The 24,206-nt window shown below is 39.2% G+C and overlaps 1 protein-coding gene across 3 annotated transcripts in view; it reads left to right on the forward strand.

Annotated features, from left to right (window-relative positions):
- LOC124140970 (serine/threonine-protein kinase MRCK alpha-like) overlaps window positions 1-21,354 on the forward strand; it is a 54,303-nt gene extending 32,949 nt beyond the window's left edge. Inside the window, exons 20-42 of one of the 3 annotated variants that reach the window (XM_046508819.2) lie at window positions 199-299; window positions 1,593-1,657; window positions 1,946-2,267; window positions 2,918-2,992; window positions 3,196-3,260; window positions 3,739-3,875; window positions 4,703-4,784; window positions 5,271-5,417; window positions 5,880-5,952; window positions 6,374-6,436; window positions 6,882-6,968; window positions 7,556-7,879; window positions 10,738-10,845; window positions 11,108-11,188; window positions 11,960-12,057; window positions 12,565-12,652; window positions 13,202-13,310; window positions 13,860-13,961; window positions 15,780-15,885; window positions 16,169-16,310; window positions 17,184-17,284; window positions 18,965-19,049; window positions 20,585-21,354. In XM_046508819.2, the coding sequence (XP_046364775.1) occupies window positions 199-299; window positions 1,593-1,657; window positions 1,946-2,267; window positions 2,918-2,992; window positions 3,196-3,260; window positions 3,739-3,875; window positions 4,703-4,784; window positions 5,271-5,417; window positions 5,880-5,952; window positions 6,374-6,436; window positions 6,882-6,968; window positions 7,556-7,879; window positions 10,738-10,845; window positions 11,108-11,188; window positions 11,960-12,057; window positions 12,565-12,652; window positions 13,202-13,310; window positions 13,860-13,961; window positions 15,780-15,885; window positions 16,169-16,310; window positions 17,184-17,284; window positions 18,965-19,045 (2,557 nt within the window). In that variant the 3' untranslated portion in view covers window positions 19,046-19,049; window positions 20,585-21,354. The remainder of the gene's footprint in view (window positions 1-198; window positions 300-1,592; window positions 1,658-1,945; window positions 2,268-2,917; window positions 2,993-3,195; window positions 3,261-3,738; window positions 3,876-4,702; window positions 4,785-5,270; window positions 5,418-5,879; window positions 5,953-6,373; window positions 6,437-6,881; window positions 6,969-7,555; window positions 7,880-10,737; window positions 10,846-11,107; window positions 11,189-11,959; window positions 12,058-12,564; window positions 12,653-13,201; window positions 13,311-13,859; window positions 13,962-15,779; window positions 15,886-16,168; window positions 16,311-17,183; window positions 17,285-18,964; window positions 19,050-20,584) is intronic. The other 2 variants (XM_046508818.2, XM_046508820.2) reach the window with 2 other exon arrangements.
- Window positions 21,355-24,206: the final 2,852 nt, after the last annotated feature.

Here is a 24,206-nt window from a genome sequence, read left to right on the forward strand (position 1 = left end):
GTTCAACTGTGTCAAAATTTAAAACAGCATGTGTACATTGATGTAAAAAATCAGTGAATCATACCTTTTGGAAGCAGAAAAAGTTTTTTCTGCATGGCATCTGAATATTATTTTTTGTATGTTATGCACATAGACTCATTGTTTTCATGATGTGACATTCAAAAGGTAGTCTAATGTTACACATTTGTACGTTTCCAGCAAGATCCACGAGAAGGACAGTGTGATTGCAGAGCTGAAGCGGGAGAATGAAGAGCTCAGGGAGCAAGTTCAGAGGCACCAGGAGTATCAACCGAAAGCATGTGAGTGCAGTGTACAGAGGCCACATAGATGCCCCTTACAAAGGTGTTGTCATAGATAACTAGAGGAGGGATTCTGGGTTAGAATGGGCCCCCAGTAACTATGCTGGTGTACTCAGTGACTTGGTGGATTGGGTGGTCAGGGTAGGTTGGTTGTGTTTCATCGTATCATGACAGTCATTGTTCATAATATCAACAGTTTGTCTTGTCCAGACCATTATTTACAGGTCTACGTTACATGGCCAATCTCATTAAAATCAGATCTAAGTTCTCACTGCCACTAAACAAAGATCTGAGGACATCCCATTACGGGTCACGCCGGAACGACCTTACGCGAAATTTGACAGACCACTAAAACGACTAACAAGAAGTCGACATCATCCAATTAGAAAGCAGCTTTCTCGAACTTCATGACACTCGTTTCAACCTGGCGACTTCCATTTCAGACTATGCTTGAAAATAGTTGATACACTTCTCGATTAAAATTTTGAAAACTGAACAAATGAACATTCCAGAATGTCTAATATAGGGTTGCGATTGTATGGCAGTGCTTCCCTTCTACTGTGCCCCCTCCCTTGAAATGTTTATCCCACTGAAGTGAGAGATAGAAGATAATTTTGACGGAATCTGTCATACGGGCCGTAACCGCTGTTCAGAATACACCCTGTTAACGTTTTCGAGGTTGCATGATTAGAAAACACATTCCAACTGTCACTTTCATAATCTGGGAGCGATGCTTTGATTGGTTGGATGAAAGGTCGTTCTGATGTCACCCGTAATGGGATGTCATCAGATCTTTATTTTGCGATAGCGAGAACTAAGATCTGATTTTAATGAGATTATCATTTGGCTAGAATATTGCTTAGTGCTGCATTAACTCTTTCAACACTAGACTGCCATAGCCACCTAAAAATAATATATACTTCAATGAACTTAACTGTCATAACATTCATTTATTAAAATAATTTAAAATTGGGTGTTACTAGTGATGGCAGGATGTTTTGTGTTAGTGATGGCGGATTGTTTTGTGTTATTGGTGATAACAGTTTTAAGATGTGTTGTTTGTCATAACATGATTTAAAGACAAGGTTGTTCAAATCAACCCAGGACAACATTGTATTATTGACAGGTGTAAATCCTTATCTTTTCTTAACCTGTGTGATTAACTCAGTCTTCAAGCATACCAAGGTGACAGTGTCCTTTTACCTTCTAACACTTTGCTTAATTGTCACAGTATGTATGGATAGAAACTGCCTTTTTCTGAAGTAATAATGTTTCTTTGGTATTTCTTTTCAGGGGATGACAGTAGAGAACCTGGATTATTTAAGTATTTCAACGACAGATTCACCTTTAACATGGATGTAAGTACTCAACTTCAGTGATATCAAACAGGATAATACCTTTTTATTATTTGGTTGTTGACAATACACAATAACATGATACAATTTTGCAAATTAATGGAAATCCTGCTGATGGAAAACGTGTCTGTTACACGAGTCAGTAGTTTCTAGTGGTTGCCATTTTGTTCTGATACAAATTACAGAGGTTGTTAATTATAAGACACACTAGCTGGTGTTTTGCATCATTGTGTTTGAAACAGGAACCCGTTTTGGGCATAGATAATTAACCTGATCACTTGTTGTTTACAGCAGATTTCAATAGACAGTGAACAAGGTGATGACAGCGAGGACACAGCATCACGGACAGACTCGCGGACAGATTCCCGGTCGGACCTGCAGGCAGGAGACACCCCGGACTCATCCCTCACCCGTGATGCTGTGCCGTTCTCACAACCATATGAGCCAGTGTTTCAGAAGCCCTACTCCAACAACACCAGCCCCGCCCAGGGCAAGCCCCTGCCACACCCTAAAGCTCACAAGTTTATTGTCAAGTCTTTCAGTACCCCTTACAAGTGCAATCATTGCACCTCCTTGTTGGTTGGCCTGCAGCGCCAGGGCATTACATGCGAGGGTAAGTTTTGCATCTAAACAAAAACATTTTTTTATTAATAGTAGTCTTATGAACTGCATCTAAACAGCAACAACAACAAAATATTAATAGTAGTCTTGTAGACTTATGAACTGCACTGATTAAAAATAACATGAATAAAACATTATTTGAATTGACAGAAAGGAAAGAAGAATTATTCTATGTCACTTCTTAATATCCTATCAGGGGAACAGCAATCTCTAAAATAAAATCTTTTACTCCAATATGATAACTGAATGAGGATTCTGAGGACCTTTTCACAGGAAGTTGCATCAGGTGAACTTTCTTTTCTGTATCTCGAAAAACAAGCTTAACAATCTTTCCCAAATGTACAATACAATATGAGGGCCATGCCATTATGTTGTTGTTGATATTATATACACCTTGTTGACAATGAGCTCTGGAATCTACCACTGAAAGGGAGTACCATGGAAGGAATATTTGTGTTTGTCGTGGGTTTTCATTTCCAAATTGAAGTGGAGTACCAATTCGTTTAAGCGCAGAGATGCGTTATATTGGAGTAAAAGATCTGATTTCAAGAGGTTGGTGAATCAGCTATTTCCTTTTTGAAGTATTACAATCGTTGCCTGAGACTATGCCTTTGCTGATGCCCCTGTATTTTTGTGTTCCAGTGTGTGGCTATTCATGCCATGTCCACTGTATGAAGAAAGCACCAGATGTGTGTCCTGTTCCCTCGGACCTCATGAGTAAGTCTTAAGGATAAGAATTCATAAACTTGGTGTGATGTCTTGTTTTTCATACAAGTCGACGCAATTACGCAAGAAAGTTCTGCATGATTAATGCATTATAATTTAGATAATAAGATGTCCTTTTCCTTCTACTCTGAAATGGTTTCAAACTTATGTATTGGTCTATGTTAAAAAAATCTATTGAAACATTACCTTTGCAGCGAAACGCCCAGCGGGAGTGAATGTTGAGAGAGGTCTTGGCACAGCCTTTGAAGGTTTCGTAAGAGTAAGTAAATAGATCATTTCACTTTGTTATTTCAAATTAAAGGCAGTAAAGTGAAAGCTTTCTAAGGCGACATTCCATGTGATGCTCATGCTTTGGCATTGTCATAATGAGCTCACTCAAATAATAGAAATTAGACAGATATTCCTTATGATGACATTTATGATGAGGCTAGGATATATGCAATATGAATATACAGTAAACTATGTTTATGACGAACACGCTTATAACGAACTGACGAATATAACCAAAAAAAATTTGATCCCGTCCATTTGCTGTACATATGCTGTATTCTAATAATGAATTACATTTATAACGAACTAAAATTAGTGGTTCCTTTGAGTTCGTTATAAACATAGTTTACTGTATAAGTATACAAAGAATATACAAATACATTGTAAATTGATATTTTATCTAGTCTAGCCTAATATGTTCTATGTTGAATTACATTATCTATAGCAAATGTGATTGGTTGCTACAGGTACCCCGTCTTGGTGGGATTAAGAAAGGGTGGCAACGCCAGTACATGGTGGTCTGTGATTTCAAGTTGTTCTTCTATGACATGCTATCTGACAAGAACATCCCCAACGAGGTGGTGCAGGAAGTGCTAGACATGAGGTAGGCATATTTAATAACACCCTGCGGGCATTGTGTGTGTGTGGGGGGGGTAGGGGTGGGGTTGGGGGTGAGGGGAAGAAGAAAGAGGATGGGGAAGGGAGGGCTGTGAGAGGGGACCAAATGGATTGAGTGGTCAGGCTCTGTGACTTGGTTGATTGTGTGTTGTCATACCCAGAGTGTGGATCATTGCTCATATCAGTCACTGGATTGTATGGTCAACACTCAATTATTTACAGGCTGCTGGTATGTAGCTGAAATATTGCTTAATGCCACACTAAACAAACAAACACAGTTGATTCATTGTTCTGCAATTTCCTTCATTGCCTTGCTCAGACACTTATTTACAGGTTGCCATAATAAAGCTAGAATATTACTGGTTGTGGTGTAAAATAACATTCACTCGCTGACTCACTCAACATGTGGCATGCAGGGCTTTTTATAGACCTGCTCAGAGGCAGATATTCAGTCCCAAGTCTGCAGCAAATGTCAGTAAAAATAAGAACACTAAAAACATCCAGTTCTGAATAATATCACAATATTTTCCCAATTTGCCTTCCAGGGGCACTGAGTTAGGATTCCTAGATAAATCCCGGCAGTGATGCTGCCCAATGGTGTTAGTTATTCCCTTGATCGTGACATTGGTTGTTTACATTCCTTGATTCAGACAAGATTTATTTTCCCTTGATGCTGATGATAATGATATTCTTTCTCTGATTCTGACAATAAGGATACAGTTTACCTGTTGTTTCCCATAGTGGTATAGTTCTATTGATGCTTATAGTGATGATATTCTTTCTTTCATGCTGATGGTACATATTTCTTTCCAGAGATGAGAGGTTCTCGGCTTCTTCTGTCAATCCCAGTGATGTCATTCATGCCAACAAAAAAGATATACCACAAATATTTAGGGTAAGATTCAACATTTTGATATACTTTCCAGATCTCAATTTTGGGATTAGAGACTATGAATTTAATCTAACAAGAAGATGCAGGGGAAAAGTTATTCAGCTGAGATGAAACACTGACAATTTGAAAGTAAACTAAAATCTGTGTAAATGTAAATATAAGGATTGTGTACCGAGGCTGAAGGATGGCAGTTTTGAAGCAGTGTTGACACTGATTGTGCACTACAAACTTTGAATTGCATAACACAAAGTGTGCCTTATCTTGCGAATCAATCTGGCAAATTCTTGGAAATGATTTAGATGTCAAGCTTTTGGTGTTTCAGTATTGGGTTCAATTTAGAGAAAAATGGAAACTCCTCTTCTTGTGTAGATTATTATGGAGTAGCTCCAAGAGCTTGTTTGAAAAAGCAGGGGTGCTCACTACTCCTTGGCTACAGACTGGAGGTATCAGTGATAACCTGTTTTACATCCACATGTTTTGTTTCTTCAGGTTACAACAACGGAGTTGAACTCACCGTTTACAGAGCACATAGTGTTACTACTGGCAGAGGATGAACGTGAGAAGGAGAGGTGGCTCACTGTCATCACACAACTACATGGCATTCTCAAAAACAACGATAAACTGCCAAGAACAGCGGTGAGGAATAGCATTCATATGATACTACCCTGTATCTAAACTACTCTCTACTAAAAATAGATACTGGGTTTATGGTATTGAAGTACTAAAGTACATGACAACACCTGTTAAAATAAGCAATTTGCATTCAGAAAAACATTGGGCTAGTTTGTAAGAATTATGAAAGTTCCAAGTAAACAGTATCGCATTTAAATTTATTCATGCATCATACTCATACATGGCATTATTGGGCCAACAAGTGGTAACTGTCGCAGATGATTGGTTTGAATCCCAGATTTCCCCAATTATGATCATTTATATGTCGGCACTATACTTATGGGTTCCACCAAATGGTAAAAACGTCTACGACTTTCATCAGTTGCTACTTTTCTCTTGTGTTTTGCTGTCTTGTAAATTATCTGAATTCTAGTTTAAAACAGTATGGCTTATGCAGACATTGATGTTTTTATGTTTTTCTTTCAGGTTTATCAAGCACAAGAAGTATGTGATAATTCCTTGTCCCTTGTAAAAAACACTCTGTCTTCAACAATCTTGGGTGAGTTGATCTGAAATCTTTACTTGAACTGGGATAATTTGGGGGGCATGATAATTGAACTAGGCCTACAAACAGCATACTGCAACATTGTCACTGACATGGAGATGGGTGCCCGCATTGACATTGAGATATTTGCTTTTGTTTCCGGGTGTGAAATCTGCTCTTCTGGAAACGTTCATAAAATCTCCAACCTTCTTCAAATCAGCAGAATTCTCTATGTTTGAATGCTCATGAAGGTGTTTCTATGAATGTTTTTAATTCAACTTCAGTTATGTTCATTTCAACATCTCTGTCTCCTATTTGTTGCTTCTTATTTAAAGATTTATTGAAATGTCAGTGAGTTCATGACTTAAAACAATATTAACCCTTTTGTGGACAAAGATGTATCCATTTTCTGATCTTCCACTTTATTTCCCCCCAGATTCCTCCAGGATAGTCCTAGGAACAGAAGAGGGATTGTATATTTTAGATCTGAAAAGAGACCGTAAGTACAAATTTTGCTTTTACTTGTGATTTTTCTGTGTTTTCCACCTTCAGATATTTCTACTGCCCTCAAACATTGAATGGAAAAAATCCAGCCAAGTGTAAAGGTGCATCTGTTGTTGCAGAAGTACCTGTCAACGCCTATTGAGAAGGCTGATTATGGAGACTTCCAATACTACTCAAAAGAAGTTAAAGAACACCTCATTCTTTCATTGGGTGTTTTTTCACTTCTTTTGAGTATTTTATGTTGCACCGATGCCATGCGACAATGTAACTAAACTGTATGGTTTGAACGTACAGCTTGGTTCAACTGTGAATTGTCTTGTCTGTGTTGGAGGTAAGACTTCACATGCATGTTTTGATATCTTTCATACATAAGGGGAGAATTTGAATTTTACATGAATGAAGTGTGTATTTCCCTAATTACATTCAATTTTGTACATCAGATTTGACACGAGTGGGCGATCGGGGTGACAAGAAAATTTTCCAATTGGAGATTGTACCTCAAGAACATTCTGTCATCTATATCGGTGGTAAGTATGCATCCAGGTTGTGCTGCCCTTATCCTGAAATGTATAACAAGTCTGGCCAACTGTGAGTTGCCTCCCGCAGCCATATCAGGATCCGCGATAAGAAATTCAAATACCATGTTTGCCCAGATTATGACTTTTCTCCCAGTTATAGTAACATGCCAGGATACAAGTTCAAAGCAGTGGTTAAACTGCTGGGTAAAATAAATAATGTTATTGAAAATTACTTTCAGCTAAAGATGCTCTTGTGTATCAGTTCTAGATGTGGGTACTAACCAATCCGACCGCCTCTGTGGTCTAGTGGTATAGTGTCTGCCCAGAGAGCAGAAGGTCCGGTGTTCGATGCCCGGCTGATATATATACCAAAAGATGTTAAAAGATGGTACTTCTTGTTACCCTGTGTGGCGCTAGGCATTAAGGGGCTAAAACAAGGACTGGTTGGCTTGGAGACGGTATACTGTGTCTGAGTGGGGTATTCATGTTAAACTGTGGCATGGTAACTCGTGAAGTATATGTTTGAAGTGTGATTTATTTTGCTCTCATTTCTGTGAGGACATTTGCAATAATTCCACGTACTTTGATGTTTTCAGGCCGACAGAAGCATATAAAGATCCTCCATGTGTCAGCTCTGGAGGGCAAAGACTGTGATTCTGTTAAAATTAACGAAACAAAGGGCTGCCAAACATTTTGTACAGGACTTATTCGGCAGGGTACAGTGACCTGCTTGTGTGTAGCTATTAAGCGGACTATTCAGGTGTACGAAGTGAACAAAACACGGGTGAGATACAGGAAACTGAAAGACATTCAAGTGCCAGGCCATGTGGAGTTTGTAGATATGATGAGTGAGAGACTGTGTGTGGGATACCCGTCAACATTTGCAATATACACTGTTCAAGGAGATGGAGCACCCATGAGTAAGTAGCTCAACTGTAGAATGTTTATATTGATAAAGACTGTCTTGGCTTATGGATTTTACATGTAACGCAATATTTCTGTACAGTTTCTTGTACCTTTATCAAGCATGTGACACTGTCTCCATGGACACTACAGCTCCTAGATGCTGCTTGATCATGTTGATGATATTCCATGGTGTTTTCTTATCACACTGGGCGAAGGAAATGATACTTGCAGTATATATTGTAATACAAGGGTTTCAGCAGGCAGTGTATTCTAATACAAGAGCTGCAGTCTCTGTGTAGTTGAGTGTGTATTGCAATATGATATATTATCCAAGGGTTGTTGTATGATGCTTATCGTACATGGGTTTCAGTAGGATGTGTATTACGGCACACAGGTAATATGGTGCATATTATACAAGGGTTGCAGTAGGATGTGTGGAGCAACACAAAGGTTGTAATATGATGCATACTGTATTAGGGTTGCAGTAGGATGTGTGGAACAAGACAAGGGTTGTAATATGGTGCATATTATACAAGGGTTGCAGTAGGATGTGTGGAGCAACACAAAGGTTGTAATATGATGCATACTGTATTAGGGTTGCAGTAGGATGTGTGGAACAAGACAAGGGTTGTAATATGGTGCATATTATACAAGGGTTGCAGTAGGATGTGTGGAGCAACACAAAGGTTGTAATATGATGCATACTGTACTAGGGTTGCAGTAGGATGTGTGGAGCAACACAAGGGTTGTAATATGATGCATACTGTACTAGGGTTGCAGTAGGATGTGTGGAGCAACACAAGGGTTCTAATATGATGCATACTGTACTAGGGTTGCAGTAGGATGTGTGGAGCAACACAAAGGTTGTAATATGATGCATACTGTATTAGGGTTGCAGTAGGATGTGTGGAACAACACAAGGGTTGTAATATGATGCATACTGTACTAGGGTTGCAGTAGGATGTGTGGAGCAACACAAGGGTTGTAATATGATGCATATTATACAAGGGTTGCAGTAGGATGTGTGGAGCAACACAAAGGTTGTAATATGATGCATACTGTACTAGGGTTGCAGTAGGATGTGTGGAGCAACACAAGGGTTGTAATATGATGCATACTGTACTAGGGTTGCAGTAGGATGTGTGGAGCAACACAAGGGTTGTAATATGATGCATACTGCACTAGGGTTGCAGTAGGATGTGTGGAGCAACACAAGGGTTGTAATATGATGCATACTGTACTAGGGTTGCAGTAGGATGTGTGGAGCAACACAAAGGTTGTAATATGATGCATATTGTAATAGGGTTGCAGTAGGATGTGTGGAACAACACAAGGGCTGAATATGGTGCATATTATACAAGGGTTGCAGTAGGGTGTGTGGAGCAACACAAAGGTTGTAATATGATGCATATTGTACTAGGGTTGCAGTAGGATGTGTGGAGCAACACAAGGGTTCTAATATGATGCATATTGTACTAGGGTTGCAGTAGGATGTGTGGAGCAACACAAAGGTTGTAATATGATGCATACTGTACTAGGGTTGCAGTAGGATGTGTGGAGCAACACAAGGGTTGTAATATGGTGCATATTATACAAGGGTTGCAGTAGGATGTGTGGAGCAACACAAGGGTTGTAATATGATGTATACTGTACTAGGGTTGCAGTAGGATGTGTGGAGCAACACAAGGGTTGTAATATGATGCATACTGCACTAGGGTTGCAGTAGGATGTGTGGAGCAACACAAGGGTTGTAATATGATGCATACTGTAATAGGGTTGCAGTAGGATGTGTGGAACAACACAAGGGTTGTAATATGATGCATATTATACAAGGGTTGCAGTAGGATGTGTGGAGCAACACAAAGGTTGTAATATGATGCATATTGTACTAGGGTTGCAGTAGGATGTGTGGAGCAACACAAGGGTTGTAATATGGTGCATATTATACAAGGGTTGCAGTAGGATGTGTGGAGCAACACAAGGGTTGTAATATGATGTATACTGTACTAGGGTTGCAGTAGGATGTGTGGAGCAACACAAGGGTTGTAATATGATGCATACTGCACTAGGGTTGCAGTAGGATGTGTGGAGCAACACAAGGGTTGTAATATGATGCATACTGTAATAGGGTTGCAGTAGGATGTGTGGAACAACACAAGGGTTGTAATATGATGCATATTATACAAGGGTTGCAGTAGGATGTGTGGAGCAACACAAAGGTTGTAATATGATGCATATTGTACTAGGGTTGCAGTAGGATGTGTGGAGCAACACAAGGGTTCTAATATGATGCATATTGTACTAGGGTTGCAGTAGGATGTGTGGAGCAACACAAGGGTTGTAATATGATACATATTGTACTAGGGTTGCAGTAGGATGTGTGGAGCAACACAAAGGTTGTAATATGATGCATACTGTACTAGGGTTGCAGTAGGATGTGTGGAGCAACACAAGGGTTCTAATATGATGCATACTGTACTAGGGTTGCAGTAGGATGTGTGGAACACAAGGGTTGTAATATGATGCATATTGTACTAGGGTTGCAGTAGGATGTGTGGAGCAACACAAGGGTTCTAATATGATGCATATCATACAAGGGTTGCAATCAGTTGTGTATGTCAAGAACAATGGTCTCTGAGTATTGTATTGCAATGCAGGACTTGGTGTGAAGTTCATATTTTAAAATAGGGGTTGCTGTAAAATGCATATCTCAATACAAAGTTACATGTGTATTGCAAGACAAGGGTTGTAGTAAAGTATGTGTTTCAACGTAAAGATAACAATAGTGCAAATGGAAATATAGCTTGGTAGGAATATATTGTTTTTTGGTATCTTTTGTTTGTGCTACATGAATTACTTTCCCCTCCTACAGCACTAGTTAACACTGAAGACCACAGTTTGGAGTTTCTGGTGCGCAATCCAGTCAAGTCATTAATGGCCATTGAGCTCCCCTCAAAAGAATACCTTCTTGTCTTCAACAGTAAGTATAACTTGCTGAGATTCCTTTTTAGCAGTTGTCTTGCATCAACCTTATGTCTCGTTCTGGAGTAGCAAGAATTATGGTTCCTCTGCTGAAGATCCATGTTTGTTTTGAAGCCAAAATGAACAGTAATCTCTCTGTTGTAATATTGATTTAATATCCCTTTAAAATTGATGGGATGGTTCTAGATTAGAGAATATGACAGTATGTTAGAACGTGTTAACTTGAACATGCCTGACTCAGGTGTTGTGTTTGTGTACAGTTCTGGGAGTGTACGTGGACAGCACAGGTGCCAGGAGTCGAGCTCAGGAGCTGTTGTGGCCTGCCCAGCCTGATGCCGTCAGTAAGTAGAACTCTGGATAATTCAGTTCATTGCTGAGGGAAACTAGGGATATGCCTTGTTCTTGATTGCAATTCACTTGATTCAGGGAATGGTAGATGTATTTTACTTCCTGTTTGTCCCAATAACCTTATGTTTCTGTGGCCAAGATTTCAGTTAACACTACTAGCACCTTCAGTATGATGGACATGCCAGCCATTATTTCTATTTCTCTCTCCAAATCAACCCAACAAATGTGTTTGAGTAACAATCGACTGGCTATATCGACATGTTATATGACATGTCCCAATACACATACAGTTGGGGGGGCATGGGTGGCCCAGTCGTTTAAGGCGCCGCAATTCGATGTGCAGAGTTGCGTCCCTTGGGCACGCCAGTAACCTATAATTGTGGGTTCGAATCCCGGTTTGCCCTGATTATGTTTCTAGGTTTGTCAGCACCATACCCGTGCTCGTGGGTTTCACCAAAGTTGTAAACGTCTGAGACCTGCATCACTTCGGGCTTCCTCCCACATTAATCTGACACGCCACGATATAACTGAAATACTGTTAAAAGTGGCGTTAACCCCAACTCACTCACTCACACATACAGTGGAGCAGTGGGGTAGCCTAATGCTCATCATGTTGACATCCCAGGTTCGATATCCCAAATGGGTAAATTGTGTGAAGCGCATGTGGTGTCTCCTATTGTAATCTTGCCAGGATATTGCTAAAAGCTGTGTAAAACCATACTTTTTACGCTCTCAATGACTCACTACCAGTAATTCTGTTTCAGGTTACTCAGAGCCGTACCTTGCCTGCTACACAGAGAATTCAGTCTTTATCTACGATGTTCACTCCTCGGATTGGGTACAAACTGTCAATGTCAAAAAGGTAAGCAGGAAGTGGTTTCTTGACCATTAGCTAAATCATGATGTTCCCAGTACAATCTCACCCATCCATTGTTGTTTGGTATGTAACATCATCTGAATCGGTCAATATTTGATAGCTATGAGAGAAACTATACCAGTACAACAACAAATACTTTGAGCTCTGAAAGATTTATTGAGTTACATTTGAGAACATTTTTCATCTCTGTGTATCCACTGTTGATTAACATGTAATGGAAGCCTCAACGTGTTGTTTGAGCCGGTGTGGTGTAGCTTATTGACAACTTTAGCCATAAGAAGGCTTGATGACTAAATCTAAAGAGTTGTGTTCCTTAGTTTTCCCTGATAGACTAATTGTGGAGCAGCTTGTCATGTAGACATGATGTTATGATGATAGATTCAGGAGGACCTAAGATTCAAATACTTCAGAGAGACCAAGAGACCCCTGGATCTCCCGATCATCACTAAATCATACTAATGTGCTCTCACCTGCCATAATTGTGACTTTCAGTGCAAGCCTCTGTGCAGGGATGGATCACTCTGTATTTTCAGTGGTGTAGATTCTCAACACATATTTTACCTCAAAGACATCTATGCAGGTAGGTTCATCACTATGATCATTTGTCACATCTCTCACTGAGACTTCTATTGGGCATGGTCTAGCTCGGAACATTCACATACTTTGGATCTTAGTCCACAGTATACAGACAACTAATAACAATTTCACTGTGATGTCCTCATCGAATGCAACTGTTCCCAGTGTGGATTCCAGGCTAGAATAGGTCCAAAGACACGTAAGCTGTTCACAAGAGACAGTCAAATGATCAGGTGGCCTCTCTCTTGTCCCAAACCAGAGTCTAGTAATAATCTGTTCTGTCTTGTACGGGACTGGTCAATTATTATTGGGGTGTGTGTGTGGCAGAGGTGATATTTGGGGGCGGGGGCATGAAATAATGACACAGTTATATTTTTTCAAATAGTTTATTTTAGATTTGAACATTATAACACAAATATCTTGTGAAAATAATGCTGAGATCCTAACTGGTACACTTTGGCACAGACTACAATCTGAGTTGCCACTGTGAGACGCTATTGCTGAACGCCACTGTGAGGCGCTATTGCTGAACTGTGTATTTTCCTGTGTGTAGAGGAAGACCGCCTTTTGGTTGCGGAGTTAGCCAAGATGAAGAGTGGTGGCAGGAACAAGCGCCGCTTCTCCTTCAAGAGCCGCGAGGAAGACCACCGAAGCAGTAAAGGGTAGGCAGACCACTGTGCATGTCTCTCAGTACTTCTCCATTCTGTCATCAATGAATGTCACTTTACTCAGTCCTAGTCTAGATGTAGTTGTGTAGACCAACTCATTGTCAATCTCTAGCATGGAAAATTCATCCTTTCGCTTCAGAATCATTCTTTGGCTGTTTATCCATGCGAATGTGAACTAATTTATTAAATGTTGCCAACATCATTCAGTACCTTGTGTTGATTCATTTATAATCTGGTGTTAAAGTCTTGTATAGGTAATGCACCCCAAATCAATGTACATATTAATTGCATTTTGAAAAGTGACTGTGAACTAACTTGGGTGGTAAATGTCTGGTGAAACAGGGATTCACATACATAGTTTAGATTTTTGTCAGCACATATCAAACTATCTTCATCTTCATGTCCTAACTTCCACATCATGTTCTAATTTCCATCGCGAAATAATCATCTCATCAAAGGGTAGGTTTTCATCTGAGTAAATGAATTTCATCACAAATTCCCTCAATTAATGGCTTCCCCTTTGCGTGATCGTTGCTTGCTCAGGTCAGAAAGACGCAATCGTGATATCTCTGGGCCAATAACGTTCAGCCATGTGGCCCACATGGGGCCGGACCAAGTATTGGTCCCTCCTCCACCTCCACCACAGTAAGATCTACTATGTACTGTCTGTCCGTCATTAGTGATGCTACATCTGCATGCTTGTGTAGTGCTGCACCCGCCTTGCCCTCTTTGTCTCACTGTGTTGTCCGACACTGGCGTCTTTACACTGCACTCCTCTATATCTCAACTGATTGTGAAGTCTGATTTCACAGAGTTAACTGACAAGTTGTATTGTTTTTAATGAGTATTTGAAGGATAATTTCAGACAAATATTAATTGTGAAATACAGTAATAGCAAGAAAGGAAGAATTGATAATTGATAAATGTTTTAGTAACATATTGAATTATATTTTATTTCTTTAGATTAACTGTGGTAATGAAAGATGTACAGATGCATTACAGAAATATTTAAGAATGCTTTTTTAAAATGAGCAACAATTGATCTACTGAAGTCCTAGAGTTGCAAATGCTGGGTACATCCTTAGGATTATTACTTACTGCTACAAGTCCATAGTGGAATCATGGTGCCAGAAATTATGGGAATAAACGAACGCATTGCGAAAACTCTGTTGTAAGATTAGGGATAAGACAACTGCAGGTAAGTTGCTCAACCCTAAACCATTACCATGACTTCCATTTGTAAAACTATTGGCCCTCAACCAGCTTTTATATACACTGGGCAGGTGCTTGATGATGAAGCTATTCTAATTTTGATTCTTGTAGAATAGACTACATAGTCTTATGAAATGGCATCTTAAAGAAGCAGTTGCAATTATTCAATGCTATTTCTGATACTGTTGGGTGAGGTTCAGCTTATGGTTTTCTAGATGTGGTTCTTCCAAGTTCAATCAATGACATGTAGAGAATGTTTCCACGTGGGATGACGGGTGTTTTCTTCATACACTTTGGACTTAAGTGTAGTCTATTTCAGGACAGCAGGCAGCTGGATGTGCATGGGTCGTGTGATATAAACATTGTATGAGTGCATGTGTACTGGGCATGGAATATTTATGATATATGATATTATGATAGTTAAGATTCATGATATTGCATGGTACTGGTAACAGTAATAGAGGGTATGAATATCACGTGTATTGTTTTGATCTACATGGAAAGTGGGTTGAAAAGTTTAGTGCATGCTGCCGAGATGTTGATGCATGAATGTATGTGTGTACAAGTCAACAATGATTACAATCTACACAATGTATGATCATTATGAATATTTTTAGTTTTATTTAGCTTCCTGAGAGTCATAAAGCTATTTTGATTTTGAGATCCCGATGCAATTTTATTATTTGCGTGCCTCTTTATCAAGTAACACCCAAGGCTTACCCATGATATTTTGCTTTGCTTACCTTGTTCACACAATTTGATCCTATGCGTGCTGTGTAGCACTCATGGTTTGACTTAGTCAATGACATTTTTTCCTTTTGATTATATTCCAGGAGTATTATTTCAAATTCTTTCTTGTACATTTATAGCTTTTGTAGATTTTCTTTTGTAGAAACATATAGAAGTGACTAGATTTTAAAGAATAGTTGATATTTTTATTATTATTTTTACTCCTCAGAACATTCGACTACCAGTTTCTACATTATAATTCTTCTGTATTTTTTGTTTGGACATCTACCGATCAGATTTATGTGAATTAATCTAATATTGTTTGAACATGCTAACATATTTAAAGTGTGAGAATGACTTGATCTTGTTAAATGTACAGTTTTTTACATTAACAATACATACTCCAGTGTACATGAATAAAATGAAAGTGTGCAGTCAAGCATTGTGTTAATTGTCATCAAGGATCCCCAGCGTTATGTGGGTGGAAAGGAAAGTGTCATTGTATTGTTTATGTGCTTACAGAGGTGGAGACCGCCGATCTCGAATTATCTCATCCCCCATCAACTTCAGCCACATAGCTCACATGGGCCCCGACCAGGGCATGCAGGTCCTCATTGACCTACCCAAGGTAGGACAGAAGCTACTGATGCTCTTGTTATTCACCATGATCTTGTGACATGGAGGTATCATAGCATTGAGACTGTTATAACTCCCATGCTGAATTGTTATTCATATCCATCATTGTGCCTCAAATGTATTTTTCAGTGTGTTACAGATTTGTAATATTTGAGTACTTATTTTTCAATTTGAACTTTCATTTTATGCAGTAAACATTGCAGATCAAACTTTGGACGTACACTGTTGATGATTGTTTGAGTGTTACTGTTGCATTATGTGGTTGTGTGTTCCAGTCTGGAGGGAGTCAGAGCAATGTTGGCAGCAGCAGTGGAGAGTCGGAGATGCAGAGGGTGAAGAGCATGTTCCAGCCACAACTCACGTCTATACATGAAGCACAGATGAGAGGGGCCAGGCCGGTCAGCTCACACTTCAATGGTGAGGAACTGTCTGGGTCAGATAGGGCTGAGGGCTAGGGGGGGGCTGTGGTATAATTGCTGTCACGTCCTCGTCCTTGATTGGATGTGATAGTGATATCCTCCTATCTCTAGATTTGAGCTTACGAAGACAGTGATTCTCATTGCTGGTTTGGAGACGTGTCAAAGTTAATTCCCTGACTGGCTTAGGACAGTTAAACAGTTGGAAGTCATTGACAGTACGCACACTACAGAAATTTACCCAAGGTACATTTCTGTATACATAAACATACCTCAACCAAAATAAGTGTACAGAAATTAGCCCTATTATGGCAATATTAACGCCATACAAGTCAAGAGTAGTCATATTTTAAAAATGCACCAAGCCAGTTCCTTTGCATACCTGTGTAGTCAAGACTTCCAGTATGCCCAAACCTGGTAGATTCATTCATGACAGTACTTACATCTTGCTGTATCAAATCCATGATCAGACCTGATTGTGATACTTTAATTCTGTCTGGTTCAGATAAACAGTGGGCTTGTGACATATTGCACACATGACTGGAGTTTGAGATGTTGTGCATTGTGAAATTAGACTCCAGTGCCCTACATATTGCCAAGCCCCAGTGACATACGTACTGCCAAGCTAGGGTACATTTCTGTAGTACCTGTGTCTACAACCCCAACAGTGATAGTGATGTCTTTCCATTTTGCGAGTTGAACAAATGAAGTGTTTCTCCTGGTATGAAGATCTATCAAACCACCTCCCTGACAGCTTCATAGTTCCTATCCTCACATCAATCTTCAGGGGTCTTAAGGTCCACAGCTTTTCTCAGTGTATCAGATCTTCCCTGTGATGAACATGTCAAATTAAAGTCTTGTTCTCTCCTCACAGGAAGTGCTGGTAGTCGGAGTGAGGGTGGTCGACCAGGTGGGGTCAGGACAATGCCAGGGGCCCCTCAGGACCCAAACAGTCTGGAGAAAGATGTATTTGAGGTAGGTTTACACTTGAGTAATAGACTATAGACATGTCATCTTACATCTATGTAGTATATGTTTAGATTATGAACCACAATATGTATCATTTGAATGTCTTTCTAAAACTTGGAAGACTGGAGAGTTTCATTATTTAACTACCTTCAGCCATGAGGGAAGAGTTCTGAACTGAAACAGCTGATTTCTTGTTCTATGGATTTGGGTGGTAGATGTGTCAACTTGCAGGTAACAATAATATTTAGGTAAGAGATGACTAGACGTCAATTGCAAAAAAACAAACAACATAATTAATGTGAAATTGAAATCAGAATATTATTTTGAAAATGTCAGTGGATTAAAATGAAATGCGACTTGGTACTGACTAATTTATGTTTGAGTGACCATCTTTCTGCATTTTATTGTTTAATATTAATCGAGATAAAAGTTTGACCTGCAGTTGCTCTGTCCTTAAACGGCAGACCTGATTGTGGTGCATAGTCTATCTAGCATTAGCACTGTAATGACCTGTGTATTGGGAAGACTTGTAGCGTTGTCACCCTGTTAGGTGTGGTATTGCTAGCTTCAGGTGTGTTCAGCACTGTGGCACTTGTGTTCCTCTACTTTATTTTTGTTCCATGTGTTAAGCCTCCAAGTCATTTCATGATCATTGAAATCAATTGTTTGGAAAATAAGACCCTTTTATAATTCTTATGGTCATAGCTTAATGAATAATGCTTCAAAACTATTACTTTTATTCAATTTAATTAGGATTGATGAGCCAGTGTTCAGTATGTTGACATTTGCGTTTGTGTAACTTGAGTGACTAAAGACAGTAGGAATTTGTTTTCGGACACTGGAGCATGTTCATGTCCTTTATGAGACTCAGGAGCTTAACAGGTCATTATAGTGCTAAGCCTTCTACTGTTTGTATTTGAGAAGGAAGCCAGTGGGATTTCACGACCACCATTCAGTGTTTCACAGACTCGCTGCAGTCTCTTCACTGCGTCCAGCTGGGATATTCACTTGGTTTTTTGTTCATTATTTCACTCACGAGAGATACTTCCTATACATTTCATATTAGAGTGAAATCTTAGTATTCGTGACATCCTGAGATGATTTGCTAGCTTATTAGTTGTCCAGTATTCCTCATGTACACTTACTCTATTTATAACAGAAGTGGTAGTTGAGAACAGGCAATTATTTATTAGCTTACCTTGAACAAAGATTGAAAAATAATTTTATGTGGGAAATGTTAACATTTTTGGGATTCTAGTTTTTGTGATGCCATTTTCTGTGCTAAATTTATTGCTTATATGGTTGATAATTGTGTACGTCATCCTTAGAAAAAGAAAGTTTAGAAATTTGAAAAGCATTAATTCATGTTCAAAGGAATTAGGCTCACACTTTCTGCTTGAAATGATTGGTGAACGGAGAGGAATTTCTCATTTATGACAAGTCAAGGGAGTGTCACCAACAAACGTTTCATTTACTTTGAGGTAGAATGGTTTACTAGACTCGGTAGGAATAATTTCCAATATTGGATACAAGTCATTTGGGTGAATGGCTCGACAGTCCTGATAGGTATTAGTTGGACATGTGTCTTATATTCAAAGACTGGTTCACTTGTACTGATAGAAAGAAGCATGCTGACGGTATCTGATATATATAGGGAAGTATACTAACTGTAGCATTCCTCGACAGATGGTTAGGACATCTCAAGGATCAGTGAATACTAGCGGAAGTTGCTGGTCACTACCCACATACAACAACTCCAAGAGTTAGCAGGGTAGCGTTCTTATCTTACTCCACCGCATGTTCGTACATCCGTCCAGCTGTCTGTCTGTTAGCACCTTCAAATACACTGTACATTCTTGGAAAGAATATTGTGTGGATATTGAATTTGGACGATACCAGGGCCGGTTTCCACAAAGCTATCTTAGTTCTATGGTGATTGTAGTTCTCATACTATAACATGGGCTTACGACAGTTGTTGTGCTAAGATTGCTTTGTGGTAGGGGTCTCTGTTTCATATGAATCTGAGGCCGAGAGCTTCGCTTTCAACTGAAATCTCGTTTGCAGTTGAATTCTCGTTTGCAGTTAAATTGGCTTCTACCAAAGTTCAAAGAAAGTAAAGAAATATGAAACAGGAACATTTTTCCTGATGAATGAGTCACATGAATACTATGAAGTACAGTGTATTTCACACTTTGATTCTACGCAATGGTTTTCTCTCTCTCCGAGGTTTAGATGCTGCCTTATTATTGTCTCTCTCTATTTGAATTTGTACAGACCTGCAAACATCCCTGCGATTTATTGTGAACCCAGATCTGTAATGAAATTCGTCGTCTCACCCTGTCTCCCGGTTGTGTTTTAGCATGAGCAATTTGTTGCCACAATCAACGGGAATGGAACCTGCCGATTTCCGTTTTTCATTACTGATCAGTTTCTTTTCATGTTTTTTATTGATGTAACTGATTTGACATTGTGTACTATCTTTTGATTTGCAGTTTATCCTTGTTTTCATAATAGTAACAATTCATTGTGCTGACATGTGGTGTCTCTGATTTAGCTCTCGCTGTTGTGATTTCATTGTGAAATGGAAACTACCTGTTGTCAATTGTAAGGGTACAATCTACTATCTTTTTGGAATTCATAGATACAACCTCATTCATATCTTTCAATCATAACAATTCCACTAGTTATTTTCAATCCCTATTATTATAATGCCATTTCATCCCATGTCACTGCATGTGGTTTATGTTTATTAATAGTGTGAGATGTGTTTGTGATAGAGTGAAAAACAGGATCCTCCTTTGGTTGTATTTCATTATTGAAATGATTGCAGCACAATCACTGCTTTGTCAAATTTCTTACAATCCCGTGCGTTGGGCATGTTTCTGCATTTTAGAAAGACGAATGCATGATCACCAAAGTGTACTACGTTAGACGTCACACATCATTCTGTCTTTCACTCACATGATTTATTTTGATGACTTTTGTTTCAATCCCAAGGTTTGCCACACTCTCACAGCACCCATTCTTTGTTGTTTGGTTTACTTTGTCATTTACCATTTAGAAAAAGAAGAATAAAAATCGCTCATAGTACACCATGTACACTCTCACATGTGATTTATCACTAAGTTCATTTTGCATTTATGATATATTCGTAAGAGTTAAAAAATCCAGTTTTACAGGTTTGCTCAGCTAGGTTTAGTATGAGAATATATATGTCTGGCGTTCATTGTCATTAAAGTGTGAATTTCAAGATATAGAGCAATAGAAATTATTTGTATTGAGATTTGTGGGTGTTTGTGTTTTCAGGACAGTACAGACCAGCCCGGTTGGCGACACTCCATCGCATCCAACAACAGTAGCAATCCAAGTAGTGACACCGGCTCCAATAGACAGAGTTTTATAGACGAACGGGACCATGGGACAGACACGTCCGAATCCGAGCATGCTTCCACCAACTTATAGCCTGTCGATGTCGGCCCAGTCTGTCATATCTCACCCAACTGTGATGTTTCCTGGCAGTGCCTCACTTCCTGTCTATCTGTGACGTTGTCCCCCACCGCATGGAGCACGATGATCAGACAGCGGAGTGCTGGCGTTGACCGAACTACAAGGCATGTTTCATGAGCCCCCATCAGACCATGTCTCAAACTTTCCTGGCACATGACGGCCACCACGAGGTGTGCACTGCTGAGCCACTGAAGAGCCACTGAACAAACAGATGTACATAGTAATGAAAACTAGTAATTTAACACGTGCTAGATCTTCTAGTGAACAAAGCCTCAGCCCAGATGTAATACTGTGGCAGGCTTTAGCATATGCTGACAACTACTACCTTATACTAAGCTTATTAACAGCTGGCCATCCCACAGCTACTACAGTAGGTCATGTATGCGAGGTGTATGTTTGTATGTGTGACCTGGTATGTGGTTCTGTAGTCAGCCTGTAGGCAGGCCTTGTATGCCATTTGTATATTGGGTTACGCATAAGGTTACCTTAACTATGCATGTTGCACCATAGTGTAGGTGCATCACAATAATGAATCGGGGGCTGGGATGGGGGTCGGGAAGGGAACTGGGGGAGGGGAGGGGAGGGACTGGGGGGAAGGAGGGAGTTTGTAGTTCTTGGATCCCATGCAGACATACAGGTCAGTTGAATGACTGCTAGTGCTACATCCCTGAGAAACTAACATTCATGCTGACTAATTCTCATCTACGAGAAAGACGGAAAGAATCTTTTTGTTGTTTAGTTTTGGCCTTTGCATCCAAACTTGCAGTGGTTGTTAGTGTTTGTTACGTCATCATGGCACAATTGTATTTGTTTGTGAGTCTTATGTTTGTCGCAGTTGTTAACTGAATGACTTCTTGTTTTGTGTTAAATGACGTCCCCATGTGCCAATGATTTCATCATGTTGCCCTATGAGCGATGTCTATAGCCGAAATAGAAACAGCTGTATGACTTAAATCACCCATGTTTGTGTTCATGTATACAAAGTTGTTAAGGACATAGGGGCAGTGATTATACTTGAACCATATCAAATATTAAGAGCACATTACTCATACTTTGCATGTGTGTGATAATCAAAATTTGTCATGTATGTCATATCACTGTCATATTTTTAATTGTTTCTGGAAAAGTATACTATTTATATTTTTATTGCAACACCAATACAATACATAGTCAACTGAACGAAGGGCATAGTACTTAATTTGGAATCAGAATTTTAGCACAGGTCAAATTGATTCTAAAGGTTATAATTTTGTTAATTCTGTAAATTCTGAACCTTATTAATTTTATTTACACACATTCTCTGAAAGTTCATTGAGAAAACAACATTTACTATTAAAAAGAATTGGCATGACACTAATGGCAGAAAGTGTTTTCTGAATCGGAATCCTGATAACTCCCTAATGTCTTTGATATCTACCTGTACAGCGAGCTGATAGTGGCTTCCATAGGTCTGATGTCTTCCACTGAGCTTGGGTAAATGACAGGCATTATGGAACAGTGTGGTTGTGATGGTGGGCAGATAATCCTTGCCAGGAAATTCTCACCTTGTGATGGATGTAATGAGATTCAAACTGGATCATTTATCAGCTTAAGCTACAACTGGTATTTAGGTAAAGTATCTTACTATTTATCGGTCAGAAAAAAAAGGTGATTTTCTTAGACACAGGGTATTAGTGTGAAAGTGAGGATGTCCCCTTTGTATATACATACAGTGGCTCAATGGGCTTATTTCTACACACAGGGTGCAGTTTGATGTATACATGGTATGCACAGTGTATCTGTTTAAACTGGAATGGTTCCGATGAAATAGTACCAGTAGTTGATTTTAGTTAACATTTTTCAGGGGTGCACAGAAGGTCCAGTCTTCTAAGGTGCCGCAATTTGCTGTGCAGAGTTGCTTCCCTTAGGAACTTACAGGATCCTATGATCGTGGGATTGAATCATAGATTCACCCTTATAATGATCATTGGTTTGTCAGCGCTTACCCTTGGTAGGATTTCTCAAAGTGGTAAACGTCTGAGACCTGCTTCACTTTAGGCTTTCTTCCACATTAAACTGACATGCTTTGATCTAATTGAAATACTGTTCAGAGCAATGATAAACCCAACTCACCAACACCTTCAGAATAAATCAGCTAAAAAAAATTCATTCTGAGTGAAACCTATAGCTAATGATAGGAATGTTTTGGCATAATAAGAGTATGTGTTGTGTGTTTGTCATGTCTACTCTGTACTGAACTTCTGATTCTCATGAACTGTGTCAACTTTCACATGGACCACACAGATTTCTTCTTCTTCTTCATCGTAACTCTTGATGCTTATTCGTATCTGTCTTTCTCTACTAACAGCTATCATGTACTGCTACTGACTATTTATGGTAAGCAGCTGTTGAGATGAACATCCTTGAATTACGTCGTCACCAAGATTTCACTTCAAATGTTATCCTGCATCAGGTATTAATGTCTGGGCATTAATCATTCCGTTTCTGGGGATTGAAGCAGAACATTCAAGCCAAGTATTTTTAATTCCTGATAAATATTATCGATTTTTTATTTGTGGCATATATGTGGTTGCAAACTTTTAGACATTTCTCCATTCAAATGTAAAACATTGATAGAAAGAACTAATGTCAAATTTACTGAAGTAATATCCTTATCCCCATGTAGTAGACCTTGGATATTCTGCCTAGTGTTAAATGGCAAGTCCCCCAGGGGTGTCATCTGCGTCATTGTGTGTTGTTTAAGTTTTACAAAAAATGGTTTGTGTGTTGTTTGACTAAAAGTTATGAATTACATGTTGTTTGATGAAAGTAACTTCTTCAAATTCATATCTCAATGGGACCCTTGATATACTTTTATTTTAGGAAAGATATATTTAGACATTCCCATCTGTCTGGACAAAAATATTTGTTTTGATGACAAATTGTGTGTTTGGAAAGCGGAGTATGTATTCTTGCATGGATATGTATGAGGATATTGTTTGGTGGTTATATAAGATATGGTAAAACCATTTTGGAATATGTTGTAAATGGTGCTTGATACCATTTTAAGGTGCTGATGCTTAAGTTTTTCCAATCATGTTGACCATTAATCCATGCCTGAATTTTGTTTATTTCAACCACTAGAGCAGATCCTTCCTTAGTGCAGTGGCTTAACCCATTTAGGCAGATTTTCGTCCACTTGTTTCGCAAGGTCATTAGGTATCAAGGCAACATCAGGTGACATGATCTCTCTAGGCCCACCGGTGCGAGGGGTGTTATTGAGCTGATGGCCACTCCCCAAATATTTTGCATCTCTCACCAGTTATACAAGGCAGAGATTTGCTAATTCTAACCTATGTCCATCCAGCCATTTGATTGTTAGGGAAGTCGTGTGATAAGATGGACCTATATTATTTACAGATAGACCCATTTTCCTGGTCAG

Source organism: Haliotis rufescens, unplaced genomic scaffold (assembly GCF_023055435.1).
Source record: "Haliotis rufescens isolate VD_foot unplaced genomic scaffold, xgHalRufe1.0.p SCAF_73, whole genome shotgun sequence".
In the NCBI taxonomy this organism is placed as follows: domain Eukaryota; kingdom Metazoa; phylum Mollusca; class Gastropoda; order Lepetellida; family Haliotidae; genus Haliotis; species Haliotis rufescens.